Source organism: Halichoerus grypus, chromosome 5 (assembly GCF_964656455.1).
Source record: "Halichoerus grypus chromosome 5, mHalGry1.hap1.1, whole genome shotgun sequence".
NCBI lineage: Eukaryota > Metazoa > Chordata > Mammalia > Carnivora > Phocidae > Halichoerus > Halichoerus grypus.
Window position 1 is genome coordinate 136320699 of NC_135716.1, and position 17513 is coordinate 136338211.

At 40.4% G+C, this 17513-nt stretch overlaps 1 protein-coding gene across 2 annotated transcripts in view; it reads right to left on the reverse strand.

Moving 5' to 3' along the window:
- The window catches only part of ROR1 (receptor tyrosine kinase like orphan receptor 1), a 387985-nt gene that overhangs the window by 116003 nt on the left and 254469 nt on the right, over positions 1–17513 (reverse strand). For both annotated transcript variants that reach the window (XM_078073012.1, XM_036070447.2), the window contains exons 3-4: positions 10434–10721; positions 9728–9758 (exon numbers count right to left, since the gene is read on the reverse strand). In XM_078073012.1, coding sequence (XP_077929138.1) covers positions 9728–9758; positions 10434–10721 — 319 coding nt within the window. The remainder of the gene's footprint in view (positions 1–9727; positions 9759–10433; positions 10722–17513) is intronic.

Below are 17513 nucleotides of genomic sequence, written 5' to 3' on the forward strand. Positions count from 1 at the left end.
GCTTAGTGTTTGTTGAATTGGATGTGTTTGCATATCAAAAAGCTCAAGATAGGGACACCTGGGTGGCTCAGTCGGTTAAGCGTCTGCCTTCAGCTCAGGTCATGATCCCAGGGTCCTGGGATCGAGCCCCGCATCAGGCTCCCTGCTCCTCGGGGAGTCTGCTTCTCCCTCTGCCTGCCACTCCCTCTGCTTGTGCTCTCTCTCTCTGACAAATAAATAAATAAATAAAATCTTAAAAAAAAAAGCTCAAGATATACACCAGGAGAAGATCTAAAGCAACCATGAGTACTATAATATTGGTGCTCCCCTCACTCAATTTAATGACCCCACAATATTAAAATTGAAGACATTAGATATGAACTAGGTCCAATTAAAGCCAGTTAGTGTTTGTGGAGCATCTTTGACAATATGGGGATCAAAACATCTTCCCTGGAGGGCTGTTTTGGAACAGAGAGGTGGTGTTTGTAAAGAATCCCAGCACATTGCCTTGTTCTGAGGAAGAAGTTCAACAAAGGGAGGCTGTCAAATGGAACAATGCCCTTGGGCCTCAAAGGCCTTCTAAGACAGCACCCACCCAGTATTGTCCTTAGACATGAAGGAGAGGGAGGAAGTATGGAATGACAGTAAGGACCTCTAAAAATCTGTTCCTCCATTAAAGCAATGAGCACACCGGCAAAAAATCGTGAAAATCAACATTTGCAGAACTCTGGAAATTAGCCAAAGGTTTGCAACACTCTGAGGAGCATTTATTCAAGAAAAAAAAAAGGCTAAAATTTGGTAAGAACAGAGTTCTGCGGATTTTTAACATGCTCTATTCTCATTTCCCCCTCCTGAGTTCTGTGGTAACCTTGAAAACCAGCAGCTCCACCACCACAGCAGCTGTGAAAACCAACAGCCTAGCAGTCACTGGAGGAGGCAGAGGGGATTGGAATGCCTCAAGATTCCCATCTCTAGAGAATAGGTACTATTTGACCTGTCTAGCAGTATTCTGGAAAGTCCTATTTACACGGCTTGTCTTTCTTTGACTAGATTCAGAACTTCTTAGTGGGAAAAGCCCTAGCCTCAGGATATTTGTGGAGAAAAAACTCATAGTTGCCTGGGGTAGCAATACAAGTTGGGAAAAACAAGAGCCTGGCCCAAAAGCTCAAAAGCTCAAAGGGAAGATTTAAGGAACAAGATGTTCACAGGGGGCTTTGAAAATCTCTGACATATTTATGGGGAGATAGAAAGATGTGTTCATGTGAGGGGCTACGTGCATGCCCAGGAAAAACCTGAGGAAGCTCTAATCCTCACCTCTGGCTAGGTGAGACTGCATAAGCATGAAATGGAAGCAAAGGCAGTGTTAAAAATTGCAGGACTGCTGAAGGCATGGCCCCGAACACAACCAGAGTCCCTTGGCAAGGGTGGGAGACTCAGCGGTTTAATGAAATCTCTGTCCTGTCTTAGATGATCAGTAAACTAACTGAGCAAAGACTTCAGGAGCCATATATGACAGGGAAAACAGATTATACAGAATTATTCTAGGAAAGTCACTAAACAAACAGCAACAACAACAGCACACAGCAACATCAGAGGAGAGGTGATCTGAGTTGCCACATTACATTATTTAAATGTCTAATTTTCACACAAAAGACCTCCAAAAGCCAAAGTAATCTTGATAAAGAAAAACAAAGCTGGAGGTATCACAATTCCAGATTTCAAAATATCCTACAAAGCTGTAGTAATCAAAACAGTGTGGTATGGCACAAAAATAGACACACAGATCAACAGAAGAGAATAGAGAGCCCAAAATTAAACCTATGTTTATATGGTCAATTCATCTATGACAAAGGAGGCAAGAGTATACAATGGGGAAAAGACAGTCTCTTCAATAAATGGTGCTGGAAAACCTGAACAGATACATAGAAAAGAGTGAAATTGGGTCACTTTTTAATATACACAAAATAAACTCAAAATGCATTAAAGATCTAAATATGAGACCTAAAACCATGAAAATTCTAGAAGAGAAACAGGTAGTAATTTCTCTGACATTGGCTATAGCTACATTTTTCTTGACATGTTTCCTCAGGCAAGGGAAACAAAAGCAAAGATAAACTGTTGGGACTACATCAAAATAAAAAGCCCTTGCACGGTGAAGGAATGATCAACAGAACAAAAAGACAACCTACTGAATGGGAGAAGATATGTGCAAATGACCTATCTGATAAGGGGTTTATATCCAAAATATAAAGAACTTATACAACACAACACCCCCAAAACCCCCACAAACAGTCCAATTAAAAACATGGGCAGAGGATATTTTTTCCAAAGAAGACATATAGATGACCCATAGACACATAAAAATGTGCTAACATCATTAATCATCAGGGAAATGCAAATTAAAACCACAACGAGATATTACCTCACATCCGTTAAAATGGCTAAAATCAAAAAGACAAAAAATAACAAATGTTGGCAAGGATGTGGAGAAAAAGGAACCCTTGTACACTGTTGGTGGGAATGTAAATTGGTGCAGCCACTGTGGAAAACAGTATGGAGGTTCCTCAAAAACATAAAAATATAATTACCATATGATACAGTAATTCCACTACTGGGTATTTACCCAAAGAAAATGGAAACACTAATTCTAAAACATATAGGCACCCTATGCTTATTGCAGCATTATTTAAAATAGCCAAGATGTGGAAACAACCTAAGCATCCATTGAAAGACAAATGGATAAGGAAGAAGTGGTATACATATATGAAATATCACACAGCCATAAAAAGGTTAGATCATGCCATTTGTGACAACATGGATGGACCTAGAGAGTATAATGCTAAATAAAATAAGTCAGACTGAGAAAGGCAAATACCATACGATTTCACTCATATGTGGAATAAAAACAACAACAAACAAATGAATAAACAAACAAAAACAGAATCAGACCTATAAAACAGAGAACAAACTGTTGCCAGAGGGGAAGAGGGTGGGGGCAGAGGTAAAATGGGTAAAGGGGAGTGCGAGATACAGGCTTCTAATATGGAATGAATACATAATGGCAATAAAAGGCACAGCATAATGAATATAGTCAATAATATTGTAATAGCGTTGTATGGTGACAGATGGTAGCTACACTTGTGGTGAGCATAGCATAATGTGTAAACTTGTTGAATCACTAAGTTGTATACCTGAAACTAAATCTAATGTAGCAGTGGGTCAACTATACACACAGACATACACACACAAGTCCAGTTTTCAATAAAAGGTAGTTCTTTGAAAAGATCAATGAAATTGAATAACCTTTAGCTAGACTAGGTAGTCTGACCAGAAAAAAAGGAAGAGAAAAAAAAAAAGAAGACATAAGTTACTAAAATCAGGAATGAAAGAAGGGACACCACTACTGATTTTATAGAAATTAAAGAAATAATAAGAGAAACTATGAACAACTATATGCCAACAACTTAGATAATCCAGATGAAATAGATAAATTCCTAGAAAGACACAAACTACCGGAATTGACTCAGGAAGAAAGAAAATCTGAATAGACCTATAACAAGTAAAGAAGTTGAATTAGTAATTTTGAAACTTCCCACAAAAAAAGTTCATGCCCGATGGCTTTACTGGTAAGTTCTACCACAAACATTTGAAGAATTAACACAAATCCTTCACAAACTCTTAAAAAAATAGAAAACAAGGGAATACTTCCCAATTCTTTCTAAGAGCCCTGAATTATCCTGATATCAGAACTAGACAAAGACTCACAAGAAAAGTACAGACCAATATCTTTTATAAACACAGACACAAAATTCCTCAACAAAATACCAGTAAATGGAATCTAGCAACACACTAAAAAAAAAAAAAATTATAGACCATGACCAAGGGGAAATTATTCTAGGAATGTGAGCTTGGTTTTTTAAAATAAAAAATCAATCAATGTAGTAGATCACATTAATATAATAAAGTTAAAAAAAGTGATCTCAATAGACATAGAAAAAGCATTTGACAAAATCCAACACCCTTTCATAATAAAAAAAAAAATCACACAACAAAATAAGAATAAAACTTCCTCGAATGTCTTAAAGACATTTAAGAAAAAGCCTCCACTAGCATCATAAAAGTTTTCCTCTTAAAATAAGGAAAAAGCCCAGAATGTCTATTCTTGCCACTTCTATTCAACATTGTACTGAAGTTTCTATCCACAGTTATTAGGCAGGAAAAAATAAATAAAAAGCATACAGATTGAAAAGGAAAAAGTAAAACAATCTCTATTTGTAGGTGCCATGATCTTATAGATAGAAAATTCTAAGAAATCCACAAAAAAACTATTAGAGCAAATAAATGAGCTCAGCGAGGGTGCAGAATACAAGATCAGTACACAAAAATCAGTTTTATCTCTACAGAGTAGCAATGAATAATCTGAAAATGAAATTTAAAAACTCATAGAGACAAAGTAGATTAGAGGTTATCAGGGTATGAGAGGAGTTTCTTTATGAGATGACGAGAATGTTCTAAAATAAGATAGTAGTGGGCGCCTGGGTGGCTCAGTTGGTTAAGCGACTGCCTTCGGCTCAGGTCATGATCCTGGAGTCCCGGGATCGAGTCCCACATCGGGCTCCCTGCTCAACAGGGAGCCTGCTTCTCCCTCTGGCCCTCCCCCCTCTCATGAGCTCTCTCTCTCAAATAAATAAAATCTTAAAAAAAAATAAAAAATAAAATAAGATAGTAGTGAGGGTTATACAACTCTGTGAATATACTAAAAACACTAAGTTTTATACTTTAAAATGGTCAATTTTATGGTATGAGAACAATATGCCAGGAAAACTGTTATTTAAAAAAAGGGAGGGGGGCCTGCCCTGGACCTACATATAACAAGTACACTGAAAGTAAGTTCAGTGTACACGTGGGGTCCTCTGCCTCCTGAGACCTGGCACGTGATGCTGACACAGTATAACCAAAACTGTCAACACCCACGCCTGGAACTAACACTGGTCTGGCCCAGGGATCACTTCTTCATATCTCTTGCCCGATGTCCTTGGAATAGAAGACAAGCGTGATTCTATCCTATGATGATCTGTGTGTTATGTCACTGCCGGTGGAGGGATGGACACTGCTTGGAGCCCAGGAAGGACTGCAGTGACAAAAGCACTTCAGTCAGAGGAAAGATAATCAACTTGTCAAATTCTTCCTCAGTGTATGCTTGCACAACAAACTATCATTCCCAATATTACCAAGCATCCACTTTCTTGTTTTTCTTTCTATTCCTTTATATTCTGAAAGGTCTTACAAATTAAAATAATATTTGCAAGATTGGGGTGCCTGGGTGGCTCAGTTGGTTAAGCATCCAACTCTTGGTTTCGGCTCAGGTCATGATCTCATAGGTTTTGGGATCGAGCCCTGTGTCAGGCTCCATGCTCAGTGGGGAGTCTGTTTGGGATTCCCTCTTTCCCTCTCCCTCAGCCCCTCTCCCACTCTCTCTCTCTCTCTCTAATAAATAAATAAATCTTTTTAAAAAAGAATAATATTTGCAAGATTATATATTCTCATGGCTGAGAACAATTCTGCAACACTCAGTGTTATGAGTTGAATTGTGTTCTCTCAAAATTCATATGTTGAATCTTAATCCCCAGGACCTCAAAATGTGACCTTATTTGGAAATACGGTATTTATAGAGGTAATTAGATTAAAATGAGGTCATTGGAGTGGGTCCTAATACATTATGACTTGTGTCATTATAAAAAGGGGAAATTTGGAGACAAGCATTTAGAGGGAGAATGCCATGTAAATACCATGGCAGAAATCAAGATGATGTATCAACAAGCCAAAGAATTATGGCAAGTCACCGGAAGAAGAGAGAAATCCTCCTCACAGTCTTCAGAAAGAACTGACTCTACCAACATCTTGATCTAGGATTTCTAGCTTCTAGAACTGTGAGACAATAACTTTCTGTTGTTTAAGTCAACTCAATATTCCTTGTTATAGCAGCTGTAGAAAACTAATACATTAAGCAGTTCATATTGTTCTTAAATTTGGGCATGTATTGGATAATATGTGAAGCATGATGCTGATTTATATGATGAAATCATATTATATATTATGTTTTTATAATAACATGATACATTAATATAATATTTTGTAATATAATGTGCACTATCATGTGATTACTTATCATGACCCATATATTATATATTACATATATAATATATAATATATAACATATATTTTATATATAATATATGTTATTATGTATATAATATATAACATATATAATAATATAGATTAATTGTTACAGTTCATAATATGTTGTGAAATATCATGATTATTTATCACATGACCCCATTATTATGTTTGAATTTGATATTTACAGTTCTTAGTTCATTTGCTTTAATTATTAGCAAACTGAACAATCGCTTTAGGAATTTCATTGATAATTATAGCTGCTACTGGCTCAGGGGAGTACAGTTTCTTCAAATTAAAATTAGTTTTAAAAAGTAAAAATTACAATAGCTCAAGAAAGTTTGTCTAATTTGGCATTGTTGTCAAAAGAATACATGCTAGAATCTTGTGTAAAAATCTGTGTAAAACAACAGAGGTAGTCATTTTGCTGAACTGAAGGCAATAAAAAAAATTTTAATGGAACTAATATATAACAATCTATGAATCATATGTATATATAATATCTCTGGCCATGAACAGAACACTCAGACAAGCATAATAATGATTAAAGTAGTCATTTTTGATAGTTCTTGGCTTTTAGTCATATACAAATCATAACTTTATAAGTATTTTTTGATTTTGTCATTATGAAGGTATATTTGTCAATGTGGGAGGACAGAACATACTTCATTTAACAGTTTGCTAGCTTGATTTATAACTTTTAAATATTTAGACGTGCGGTATGTGGGCCTCCACTTGTACTCGTGCCCCAGGCCCTGTAATTGTCAGGGGTGGGCCAGGACGCAGCAATGACAGAAGAAATAAAGCCTGAAGCCATGAATAGGAGCCAAACTAATGTCTCAGACTTGCTCCTACTACATCTTAAAATGCCATTCTGTAAGCTTCATGTGGAAACCTGATGTAGTCCCTAGAAGGAGTGACAAGTGTCTCAATACCTTTGCCTTCCTGGGCCATTGTCTCAAGGACCCTACAAGTCCTTCTCAGTTGGGGGTTGTGTGGCTCTGTGGTCTCAAATGGCACTTGGCTCTCACCAGGTTTCCTAAACCTAATACATTTCACCGTTCCAAACATTAGGGCTGTGTCGTGGGCTTGCATTGTATTCCTTTGCAGTAACTCCGCTGTGCCACCCTCAAGTAAACAGAACGATGTTACAGCTACACTTCACTCCTACCTATATTTGGAAAAAATACTGTGCAGTTTGAGAAAAGGCTTGCAGAGCAATCCTCAAAGCTGCGACAGTCACCCTGGCTATCATTTTGTTACGTTCTACCTGTCCTCTCATGGCGAGGCTTGCCTGCTTGCTGGGGGCTGTGAGGACAGGGAAAGGAGACTAGCATTCTATCTGGGAATTAGTCTCGGGTAGAGAAGAACTCTTAGGAACAGGGTTAAGCGGTGACAGCAGAGAAAAGGGAAAAAGTAGGTCACTGGTTTCTAAGGGAAAGAGAAAAAAGTGCATCAAAACACCAACTGGGCTAACTGAACATAATAATAAAAAGTAAAAAAAACAAACAAACCCACTGGTGAGGCTCCTGGGTGGCTCAGTTGGTTAAGCATCTGACTTCTTGATTTTGGCTCAGGTCATGATCTCAGGGTTGTGATCAAGCCCCGCCTGGGGCTCTGTGCTCAGCAGGGAGTCTCCTTGAGATTCTCTCTCCCTCTCCCTCTGCCCCTCCCCCCACTACCCATGTGCATGCTCTCTCTCTCTCTCTCTCTCTCTCTCTCAAGTAAATAAATAAATCTTTAAAAAAAGAAAAGGAAAGGAAAATGCCACTGTCAATGCCCAAAAAAGGATGAAGACTGACCTGCAAAAGACCCCATGGGATTTCCAACTTCCATTGTATTTTACTGTAGCTCCCTCCAAGCAAACATGGCAACTATCTGTACATTTCATGCTCTCGCTGCCTAATCTGATGGATAATCAGACGGCTAACATGAAACAGAGGGGCCTGACATCAAAGGATACTTTTAGCTGTGACTGAGCATCTTTAAGGATATCAATATCCTCTCTGCAGACATCAGCTCACAAAAGCCGTATACTATCTTTGTATAAAATTAAAAACCATGAGAGACTCCGACTGGGCTCATCAGAAAGATGATAGCAAAGGAAGAATGAAAACATCAAGAAGTAAGGACATACAAGTGTTTAAAAATAATTTTGATAACAAAAAAGGAATTCTCGATGCAAATACAACAGTCAGAACGTCAACAGCCCGGTGCTTCACAGTAAAGGCAGATTAGTGAACCGCATTCATCCACCTCCGATGCAGATTATCTGCCACATTTGAAACACAGATTAACAGGAACAAATAAGGCACCGGGGTGGGAAGCATTTCTACAGCAAGTAACGGAAGTTTTAATCTTTGTTTAAAGAAGACTTCAAAAGGATTCCACATATCGACCGATGGTGAGATCATTAAAAAAAAAAAAATAACTTCAAGAATGCAATGCTGAGTGACCAAGTTTCTGACCTGTTTTAAGATCAATCAACATTTTCTACCGAGATAAGTAGAATGCAATTAGCACTTGGGTGATTTTAAAGGCTCTTTTACGGTTGCCTTTCATAGGCTGACGAAATAGCAGAACGGGGTGGCTGAAGGCCAATGTTTATTTTTACCCATTACCTGTTTTATTAATGGGACTGTGGGCCACTGGGCCCTTTAGGCACACACAAATATATTAAAATACCCCACACTGTAATTAAGTGGCACAGAAGGGATTAGAGCAAATTCAGTGGCTGTTATATTTGCTGTAGGAGTCATCTAGGTCAGACATTCTGATGCTCTTGTGGTAGAGCCCAGTGAATTTTATTTCTGAAGTCTACAAAATATGGAATATATTTTCTTGCAGAGCGAGGGCTTTAATAAATGGCTCTTATCCCCCAAATAAAAACATACATCAAGAAAAATGCCCCAAGCGGATGCTCCTACAGTGAAGGAAGAGAACCCCTTAGCCAGAGGAAAGGACAAATGCATCACGAATCACATCAGTTTAAGAAATGGGGTCTTTAGACTCCAATAACAAAGGACTCAAAATGAATCAAACCCATGTAACTCTCAGTCCCAGCCCAGGGCTTTCTTCCCTCCCCTATGTGAGTCAGAACTTCTGCCTCTGAGTTTTTTAAAGGGAATACAAATAAAGTGATCCCTAACTGTTGGCCTGTTCAGTAACTCTAGAGCATCAGGAATGCAATGCTTGCAGAAACACAGAAGAGATCCTTTTAGGCTCCAGGCCTAACACTGCCCTGTATCATTTTTTTTGTTTGATTTGACCAAATCCATTGTTATAACTAAATGTTAGATTGATTTTAAAAATAGAAAATGTAAGTAGGTTTTTGCTTTCATCAACATGTTCAGAATCAACGAGAGAATCAACCACACTTGAGGTTAGTGCCAGTGCTGGTCTCTTGTGAATCTTCGTATCAGAGAAAAAGCAACATGGAATGAGGGCAGGGCAGCATGGAATGAAATCTGGACACAGTGTTTTGGCCCAAGCAGAGGACAACATTGCCTTTGCCCTAAAAACCTCTGGAGAAACACTTAGAAGTGACAAGAAGGGAGATAAAAGTACTTACGAGGACCCTGGACTTGCAGTGGGAGGGGGGCCTGGAGAAATGAAAGGAAAACAAAAGAAACAGTCAGGCTGGGTTACTGGAGAGTGAGTGTGGGTTCAGTCAAACCGTTAAACAGATGAAAGTTCGCAACCACCCCGAGGTAAGATTTATTTTTCTGGGATTTATTATTTTGTTTCAGTTCCCCACAATCACCTCTACCAAAAAACGTACCAGTGAGCACCTGTCTAGAGCCCACAGTTCCGGGCCTGGAAAACGCTAGGACAAGTGCTGATGAATGAGTCACTAGAGTAGGCGTCCTCACGCTACGTGGGGGGTTTGCAGTGGGAGGCTGAGTGGTCCCAGGAGCACACTGGTCGAGACAGGAGAGGTTTGGAAGGCAGCTGGACAGACAAGGGGCATACGTGCTGTAGACCTTCCCATCTTCTCTCTCACTGGCATGGTGGTTTAGAGCAGGGCTGTGGGGTCAGACAGATCTGGACCCCACTCCTGCTCTGCCATTTACTAGCTGGGCAACCCTGCACATGGTCCTTAACCACTGGCCCTGGTTTACTTACTTGTAAAATGGGTGCAACTGTACCAGCTTTAGAAACTGTCCCAGTTTCTAGGCACATAGGACATGTTCAGTATGTGCCCATTCCCTCTACCCTCCCCCCGCCCCCCATGAATGCTGAGGGCCAAAGGCCATCCCCAGCAAAAGGTGGCTTACCAAACTTGACGAACAAGACTCCAGTGGTAGAAACCACCTTCTTGCCGTTCGTTGCCACACACTGGAAGTAGCCTGTGTCTGTGGTGTCGAGGTTTCTAATCCGCAGCCTGGAGCCATAGTTGGTTGCCCGAAAGGAGATCCTCCGGGGCTCCTGCACCACAGGTGCATCATTTTTGAACCAGCGGATGGTGGGAGGTGGATTCCCAGACACTTTGCAGTGCAGTTCAGCTGTCTGCCCCAGGGACGTGGTGATGTTATTCATCGGTTCATCGAGGGTCAGGTAAGAATCTGTGAGCACAGGGCGAAGGAGGCAGGTGAGAGGGGTAGACAGCTAAGGGGCACCTCCGAGCAACCCAAATCCACTCCAGTGTGCCCCAGGACCACAGAGAGACTGCACAGGAGAGGCATGGTGGAGACAGACCAGGCATGAAATTATACATTTACTGAGACCCCGTGACTATAGAACAATCACCCATGGAGCCTGCTGCTTACAAGGAAACTTGTCACTAACCATCGTTTAAAACCCAAAGTTTTCAAATGACCATATGGTAACCCATGGATAAGTAAATGTACTTCCTAAGCCAACACAGAATGAGATTTTGTGTTTCAAAGTATGAGAAAAACACACGGTCCTTGTTACAGACTCAAACAATACTGTGAAGAAGAAAAGGCTTCAAAATTCACCTCAAATCCTTCCACCCCAAAATGATACCATTCTTAACATGCTGGCAAAGATCCTTCCAGCTTGTCCACTTTTGATAGGAAAGAAAGCATGAAAGACTGGAAAAGTAGGAGTGACATATTTATACGCACATAGCACAAGATCAGGAAGGATGCTGAAAACCTTGCGGCCAGTGATGATATAAGCCCCAGGTTGCTGGCAGACAAAGTAATGACGCAATGAATAGTTCCATAATGTTACTCATATCAACCATTAAGATGTTACAATAAATAATTCTATATATTCAACTTTTAATTGAGATATAATTTACATTTTAGGAAATGTACCCATCTTCAGTTACATAGTTCCAGAAGTACTGACAAATGCATATATCCATGTAACCAATGCCCTTACCAAGATAGAGAGCATCCTGAACAACCCAGAAAGTACCCCTAAGATCCTCTGTAGTCAATGCTTGCTTCCATCTGCACCCCTATCTCCATTCTAGGCAACTACAGTTCTGATTTCTATCATCATAGACTAATTTTGTCTGTTCTAGGATTGCATATAAATGGAATCATACTGTATGTACATTTTTCATTTGGCTTCTTTAGAGATTTCTTAAACATTTTAGTAATGAAATAAATTTTAAATTTATTCTTCAATAATATATTTTAAACCTCATATTGATATTAGTTGCAGAATCCAGTACAGAGAAAATAATTTACTATTTAAAAAATTAAGTTCAATATTTTTTTAAAACAATTGGTCTGTTGTTGATGTATAAGGAGTTTTCTTTGACTTCATGTTCCCTGACCACCCATTCTTGGGTCGATCTCCTCTGCCATACCCTCCCATTGCCTTCTGTCCTTCCCTGACTCCCAACCTGGGATGGATTGTTAAGCAGTTATTCTCTCTGCGGGACGACAAGCCCATAAGGGCAGGCATCTAGAATGTTTTGCCATCATTGTATCTTTAGTGTATCCTACCGTCTAGCAGCATTGTCCAATAGGACTTTCTGTAATGATGGAAATGTTCTATAATCTGCATCGTCTAAATGGCAGCCACCAGCTACAGATGAGCTACTGAGCACATGATATGTAACTAGAGCAACTGAAGAACTGAATTTTTTTTAAAGATTTTATTTATTTATTTGCCAGAGAGAGAGAGAGAGCGTGCAAGTGAGCGCACAAGCAGGGAGAGTGGTAGGCAGAGGGAGAAGCAGGCTCCCCACTGAGCAAGCAGCCCGATGCGGGACTCGATCCCAAGACCCTGGGATCATGACCTGAGCAAAAGGCAGACGCTTAACCGACTGAGCCACCCAGGAGTCCCAAGAACTGAATTTTTAAATTTAAATTTTAACAGCCACACGTGGCTAGTAGCTGCCGTATGGTACAGCATAGGCAGAGCATAGTAAATTTGTTGAATTTAATGGAACTTTGTTGAAAAATAACCCTCTTTGGGAGAGATCTAAGTGGCTAATTTAAAAGCACCCAAATTCCTATAAAATGCTTTCATACATGCCCAAAATAAATAATTCATTAAGTACCTTAATTTTCCACAAAAAGATTGGGCAGAGATGTCAAAGTCTGGGCAGTCCCACAGGAGTATGTCACGCATGTGAATGACATTTATCTTATGTGAGTGGTAGAAAACAGATTAAGTATGACTATCACTCACTGTGTTTCCAGAATGACACTTTTCATCCCACTTAAACCAATGAATAATTATCCTTCACAATGCAATCATGAGCCCATAAATTATGTTGCTAATGTCTTGCTTCTTTCCATTTATATTCTGATCTTTATCTCTGAACTTGTTTCTCTAATCTATATCCATATATATTCAAACTATGAATGTTTTTGCTCATAGATAGAAGCACATGTGTTCCTAAGACGTTTGAGGTGTGCCCAGAGAGTAGAGAGACTAAGGAACAGGTGGCTTTATGGAGCTGCCATCATGGCCTCACAGTCCCGTCTCCTGCCCAGAGAATGGCTAACTATGTATCCTTGCTAGAAAAGAAACATAGAAATAGCAATGCCAATATAAGCATAGTGATTAATACTCCATTGGGCAGGTTCCGGAACTCAACTAACTGGGTTTGAATCCCGGGTCAGCCCTCAATTCTGAGTGACCTTAGGCAAGTTACTTAACCTCTGGGTACTTCAGTTTAACTGAAAAATAGGAATATATTAAATAGGACTCTACCAGGCAAAGCTGTGAGGATTAAAATTAAACTGGGTGACACATAGGCAGCACTTAAACTAGTGTTAGGCAAAAAAGTAAGCACTCAAAATGTTAATCAATGTTACTGCAATTCTTTTTATAATAATAACAATTTTTGTATAATGCTTTTCAGGTTACTGAGTCTCGCGTTCTCCTCTAACAATCTCGCAAAGTCGGAAAGGAGGAGCATTAATGATCACAATAAGGAAATCACATCTCAGAGATGCACTGACCGGGCCCGTGGTCTCTCAGTGAGCTCGCTGTACGTTGTGCCCAGAGCCTCCAGCGCTAGCAGCCTTAAGTTCTCAGGCTCAGCGAAGGAGAAGGTCCAAGTGGGCCAACAGGCCAATACGGTAGTGAGCACAGATGGACTATTTAGAATCCTACAGTATGCCGGGGGCTTTACTTCTGTACTCACTCGCTCAATAACCCCACAAGGCAGGAACTGTTATCATTGCTTTATAATGATGAGACCTAGGATCTCTCGGACTCCAAAACCTAGCTCTTTCTATTCTCCCAGACTGCCTGGGCAGCTCGAGCCCCACTGAGGGGTGGGGACAGAACTTGAGTTTCTTCCCTAAAAAAGAGTAAGCTGGGGACACACACCCACATCCCCACAGGGTTGTGATCTGCCCCTAACTCCAGTCAGGATTGTCTAGCTAATGGGTCTAAACTTTAGCTGGTGTTTTGGTTTCCCTCCAGAAGTCAGGTAACTCACCTTACCTGCTACATGGGGATCCCAATTCCCCTGCCTATCCCCTGGCAGGCCCTTCTCCCTTTTTTTTTTTTTTTTAAGATTTATTTATTTATTTATTTGAGAGAGAAGGGGGAGAGGGATAGAGGAAGAGGGAGAGAATCTCAAGCCCAGACTCCCCAGTGAGCGCAGAGCCGGACATGGGGCTCAGTTCCACGGCCCTGAGATCATGACCTGAGCTGAAAATAAGAGTCAGACGCTCAACCGACTGAGACATCCAGGCGCCCCCTACCTTCTTTCAATATTGAAGCTAACCAACACCAAGCCACACTCCCAGAGGCCAGGATGACAGCTGCTGGGTGCATGCCTCAGGGGTTAACATTACCTGCTGAGTTTTAGTCAAAAACCAAAGTCACTTCTACTTCTTCTCTTTAGTTTTCTCTGACAGGTGGTTGGAGCCAATGCTCAGCCAGCTCTGTGGCCAAGTCCACATAACACATCACATAAAAGGGTGGCTGGCACTTCAAACTATTTCTTTGACTCCAAACTCCAGTTACTTTGCATGATACCATAATCACAGACATACAGAGCTTCAAGTTTGTTCTTCTAGGAACATAAATTAACCAAGAACCAGAGAGTTCTATCATGTGGGGGAGGGGTAGTTTTTTAATTACCCTCTGAAGGCGTATTCAGATTTATTGAAAACAAATTAGTAAGGGCTGATCTAATGTACAAAATCAATCCTCACAGACTCTGGAGCCAGAATGCCTGAATTCATGTCCTAGTTCTGCTCCTTATCAGCTGTGTGACCTTGGCCAAGTTGTGTACCTTCTCTGTGTCTCAGTTTTGCTATCTGTGAAATTAGTACACTAGGTGCATCTTCCTCTAGGGCTATTTCAAGCATGAAAGGAATTAACACATGGCAAGTGCTTGGAATAGGCTCTGACGCAGAGCAAGGAGCATGTGAGTTTCTGTTATTCTTATCAGCTGTATTTTTCTTTTCTTTTTCTCACAGATATCTTATTCCTAAAAGTAAGGAATGATTATTCATCCAACTGATTGGTTTCCTGACCAGGTCTAGTCTTGATTTTATAGAAAAGGACACCAGTGGGGTGAAGTCACCTGCCTGAGATCACATAGCTGATACACTGAAGGCAAGAGTGGCTGACTTGTCCTTGAAGCTCTACGTAATACCCACCTAAAAACAAAAATGAGGACTGCAGGGCATCTTGAAATCAGTGTAGTCGCTGGCCCAAGTGGTACATGTCCAGAGAGAACAAAGGAAATGTAAACAAATCTTTGTGTTCATTGAACAAAGGAGCCCTGCCACAAACACAGGGAATTTGGTTTTAAATTGTTACCAATAAAGAATAATGTTCAAATTTGTTTCCCATCTGTAGCTGCTCACTTAGAACAAGCAAATGGCCTGGCCCTCGGTTTGGCAAAGACTAGGAGCATCAGAACAACATTTGGCCTAAACAACATGAAAGCATTTTGTGACTGGAATAAAATAAACTAAAATCGCATGTCTGCATCATTACTATCAGCCTTGTTGTTAACAAGCCCCTGGCTACAATCCATTCTCTTCCCAGAACCAGCTGGACCCTTCTGCAGCAGCCTCACGGGCCACACTGGGGGATCCATTTTCTTCTCTACTCCTAAAGCTTGGTGTGGCCACTGAGGGTTCTGATCCAGTAGTCATTCGTTTCAGGGAACACGTGGGTATCTCCGGGAAGAAGCCCAGTGCAGAGGACACCTGCAAAGTGGACCCGACACTTGCTGCGCCGCAAGCTAGCTGCTTGTGTCAGTCATTTCACATCCTAGACTCTGGCTTCATGCTCTGTTACATGGGCCTGTGCAGGCTGTTCCTCCTAAGTGGTCTACGTTTCCATACGGAGTAGCCACAGAAGCCCTGGAGGGCAGACAGCACGTACCAGCTGGGCCTGATGCCACACAGAGCAATGGGGCTTCTACATTTATACCTGGCTACTCATACTTTCTTGCAGTGGCTTGACTCAATACCTCTGACAACGTGTGCTTGAGCCGTGGAAGCTTTCTCTTCCTTCTTTCCCTTCTTCCTTAGGCCACAAATGCTGTCAGACTGGCCAGGAGCAGGTGGACTATAATTTGGCTTCAGAGAGAAAAATACTCCAATTCTGCTGACTCCACCTTCTAGCTCTGTGTTGCTGTGTCTCCCAGTGGGGTGGTACTGGTAATAATGATGATCATGATAAAAACATCAACGATGATGATACAATAATGACAGTGGTAACAGTTAACCCCTCAAGGGTACTTACTATCATGGCAGGTGTTGTTACAAGCTAGTTTTATTATCCTCATCTTACACATCAGAAACCTAATGCACGGACAGGGTAAGGAAGCTGTCTGAGATCCCACAGTGAGTAGAAGTGAATCAAGTTATTGATTCAATGCAATTACAATCAAGATCCCAGCAAGTTATTTTGTGGATATTGACAAACTGGTTCTAAAGTTTCCATGGAGAGGCAAAAGATCCAGAATAGCCAAAATAATATTGAAGGAGAAGATCAAAGTTGGAGGACTGATACTACCCAATTCCTGATATAAAGCTACAGTAATCAAGACAGTGTCATATTGATGAAAGAATGGACAAACAGATCAATGAAACAGAACAGAGAGCCCAGAAATAGACCCACATAAGTATAGTCAACTGATCTTTGACAAAAAAGCAAAGGCAATACAAAGGAACAAAGAGAATCTTTTCAACAAACGGTGCTGGAACCACTGTACATCCACCTGCAAAAAAGTGAATCTGGACACAGATCTTACACCTTTCACAAAAATTAACTCAAAATGGATCATAGACCTAAATGTGAAATGCAAAATTATAAAACTCCTGGAAGGTAACAGGAGAAAAATCTAGATGATCTTGAATATGATAATGACTTTTGAATTTATTTTTTTAAAGATTTCATTTATTTATTTGTGAGAGAGAGAAAGAGAGTGCCAGCACTAGTGGGGGAGGGGCATAGGGACAAGCAGACTCCCTGCTGTGCACGTAGAGCTCGATCCCAGGACCACAGGATCATGACCTGAGCAGAAGTCAGACGCTTAACGAACTGAGCCACCCAGGCGCCCCACAATAATGACGTTTTAGATACTACTGGGAAGACATGATCCATGAAAGGAGTAACTGACAAGCTGAACTTCATTAAAGTTAAAAAAAAATTCTGCTCTGCAGAAGACGGTGTCAGGAGAATGAGAAGACAAGCCACAGACTGGGAGAAAATATTTACAAAAGAAACATCTGATAAAGGAATGTGGTCCAAAATATACAAAGAAATCTTAAAACTCAAGGAGAAAACAAAAACCTGATTAAAAAACAGTCCAAGACCTTAACAGATACACCTCATCAAAGATATAAAAATGGCAAATAAGCATATGAAAAAATACTCCACATCAGATGTCATCAGGTAAATGCAAATTAAAACAACAAGATACTGCTGTATACTTATGAGAA